This window comes from Seriola lalandi, unplaced genomic scaffold (assembly GCF_002814215.2).
Source record: "Seriola lalandi dorsalis isolate HSWRI2012SDOR001 ecotype SW California unplaced genomic scaffold, Sedor1 jcf7180002054913, whole genome shotgun sequence".
Lineage (NCBI taxonomy): Eukaryota > Metazoa > Chordata > Actinopteri > Carangiformes > Carangidae > Seriola > Seriola lalandi.
This window is the reverse complement of record NW_019525465.1, coordinates 52,047-55,028: the sequence shown is the minus strand read 5'-3', so window position 1 is coordinate 55,028 and position 2,982 is coordinate 52,047. Positions and strand designations below refer to the sequence as shown.

The following is a 2,982-nucleotide window of genomic DNA, read 5'->3' as shown; positions in this document are numbered from 1 at the left end:
GCAGGTACATCCTCCACGCCAAGAAGACGGCGTTCGTGGTGGAGCACGACTTCATCATGGCGACCTACCTGGCCGACAGAGTCATCGTGTTCGACGGTATTCCCTCCAAGAAGACTGCAGCTAACACGTAAGACAGAGAGAGACTTTTATTTTGTTAAATACTCACAACATGAACCAAACACTTCCTGAAGAGAAACTGAATTTCTTCTTCTTCTTCTTCTTCAGGCCTCAGAGTCTGTTGGCGGGAATGAACCGCTTCCTGTCGCTGCTGGAAATCACATTCAGGAGAGACCCGAACAACTTCAGGCCACGTATCAACAAGCACAACTCCATCAAGGTATTCACACCTGTGTATTATAATATCATATAATGTATAAGAGACATTTTAAAGATACGAGCATCACTTCAGTTTAGGGATTAAAGGTCTGTATTAACTACAAATCACATACTTACCATCAAAACTACCGTCCTGTGTTGTAGAAATCTGATACTAATAATATAATAATAATAATAATGTTCATTTTTTTCCAGATACTGAAACTTTACATTAAAAACAAGGTCAATTTAAAAACTAGAAAGCAACAGAATAGAGCAGGAAATAAATTCAAACATTAAAATCATGAATATTTATTTGTTCAGTGTTTTTCTGTCGGCTGCTGTAAAATATGAAAATATATTAACAGACGCTTGAAACTTGGATCATTACGAGTTTAATCAATCGCATTGATCTGCAGCTCCAGCTGGTTTAGGTTGATGTGTCCAGCTCGTTCTGCAGCTCTGATTATCAGTTGATCCGAGTGGAAGTGGTTTAGTGTGTGAACCTTCGCTGACCTCTGCTGGTGACGTGTGGGAACTACAACAACACAGTAATCAAGATTTAAAGGGTTTAAAATTAGAAGAAAAACAAAACGTCACAAAGATAAAAAGCAAGAAAATGAAACAGCAGGTAAATAAAACTGATGATAGTCGTGTTTTCATGCAGGTAAAGCAGCAATAAATAAATAAAATGGTGATTATCATACACCGAACACCGCCACAGGAGATCAGTGTACACTGTTGATCAAGCACGAGCAGCAGAGTAGATGTTGTGTTTCTGTAAGCACTGACCTTTGACCTTTGTTCCCTCCAGGACACCGAACAGAAGAAGAGTGGAAACTATTTCTTCCTGGACGACTGAGCCGACGTCCAAACAGCAGATACGTTAAAAATCATAAGAAGCAGAGAGAGAGAGAAAAAAAAAAAAACCCCATCAGCCTTTATGTACCGGGCTGCGTTCAATAGCCAGCAATGTTGTGAAACGTTGAAAATAAAAAGTGCATTGCATTCTGTGTCCGTCAGCCTGAACATACTGGGCTGAATTCACAAGCCAGCGACATTGTGGAACATTAAGCAGCGTATTTTAACACTCATGCATTTACAGCAACTGATAATAAACTGATTATATCTGATCCCAGAACTGTTCGTCTCCTCATTCGTCACGTCTTAACAGTGTGTGGTGTGTTCAGGAACACTTAGAAATACTGTGTAAAAGCCTGAAGTAATATTAAAACGTCTTCAAATTAATTTACAAAACTCTTGTGCATGCAGGAAGCAATTCTTTTGTAAGTTATTTAGTTATTATATAAGTTATTATTGTTATTAAACCCAGTAGCTGTAAAGCTCATTGATAATGGGCAGGTGTCAGTTTCATCAGAAGGTGGATTAATCAAACAGATGAAAGGAGAACGTCAGATTTATCTGCAGCTCTTAAAGTCCTTGAAAGAGATGAATTCATTTCTCAAAAAAAGGTTTTAAGAAGTCTGAAACTGAAGTTGGTAAACCTGCAGAAACCCTGTCGTGTGTGTGTGTGTGTGTGTGTGTGTGTGTGTGTGTGTCTCTCTCTCTCTCTCTCTCTCTCTCTCATGGAGCTGAAATAACAGGAGCTGTCCTTGGTGCTTAAGTGATGAATCGACGTTTCTTCAGTCGAGTCCTCTGTGTCAGCACCAAATATCATCTTATAAAATCAGTGGTGGAATGTGAATAATAACATTTATTAAACTAAAATTTATTGTTTAAAAAATAAACATGATAACAAAAACATTAGTATTAGTTTTATGAGAATGTGGGTAATAATGGGCTCTGACAGGGAGGAGGTTTCTCTTTCTCTAGAGCTTCATAGTATTTATACTTTTTGCTCAGGGTTTGTTATTATTATTTGTCTTAGCTACAATTAGCTTAGCTGTAATTAAGGATTACATGTTGGAAAGGCCACGCCCCTCACCTGTTGGTCAATGTGTTTTTTACTCATTCGCAGCCTTGAGGGACGAAAATACACATTTTGGCAGTTGATGTTTCACCACAGTCAACCAATGATTTCCATGTGTAGAAAACACAGCAGGGACGTGAGGAGGAAAGTTTCAGGCACATAAAAACTTTATTTAAAATATTGTGACTGAAAGAAAAAATGATTTTATATTATAAATGTGTTGATGACACTAAACTCTGTTCAGCTCAGAAGTGATGCTCAGTGGTCACGATGTCATCACGGTTCTCGGCCAATCTCTGCTCAGCCTGGGTGGGTGGTGCAGTTGCCATGGAGACACGTGGGTGTTGTCCTATCAGAAGAATGAATCATCAGATTTAGATACAGTATTATCAGGCAAAGACAATCAATACTACAGAACTGTAACTGGTGATTGATTTATTGATTGACTGATACCTGTGTGTCTCTGTCGATATAAAGACACCATAATGACAGTGGAGATGAAGTACGGACAGAACATCACCAGGTGGTAGAGCACTCTGAAAACAACCTGGAGGGGGACTGAGGAAGGGGGCGGAGCTGAGGAAGAGGGCAGGGCTGAGGTGGGAGGAGCTGAGGTTACAGGTTTTCCTGTAGAGAGAATTTCACCTGGTCAAGTGAATATGTGGATAATAAGTGGTGAAACCAAAGTGAAGCTCTTGACCTTTGACCTCCTGACCTGTGACAGTGATCCAGCTGGG

The 2,982-nt window shown here is 39.6% G+C and overlaps 1 protein-coding gene across 1 annotated transcript in view; it reads left to right on the top strand.

Moving 5' to 3' along the window:
- Positions 1 to 1,448, top strand: part of abce1 (ATP-binding cassette, sub-family E (OABP), member 1) — a 7,175-nt gene extending 5,727 nt beyond the window's left edge. The window contains exons 17-19 of the mRNA XM_087169756.1: positions 5 to 127; positions 226 to 337; positions 1,130 to 1,448. Coding sequence (XP_087025882.1) covers positions 5 to 127; positions 226 to 337; positions 1,130 to 1,177 — 283 coding nt within the window. The 3' untranslated portion in view covers positions 1,178 to 1,448. The remainder of the gene's footprint in view (positions 1 to 4; positions 128 to 225; positions 338 to 1,129) is intronic.
- The last annotated feature ends 1,534 nt before the right edge of the window (positions 1,449 to 2,982 follow it).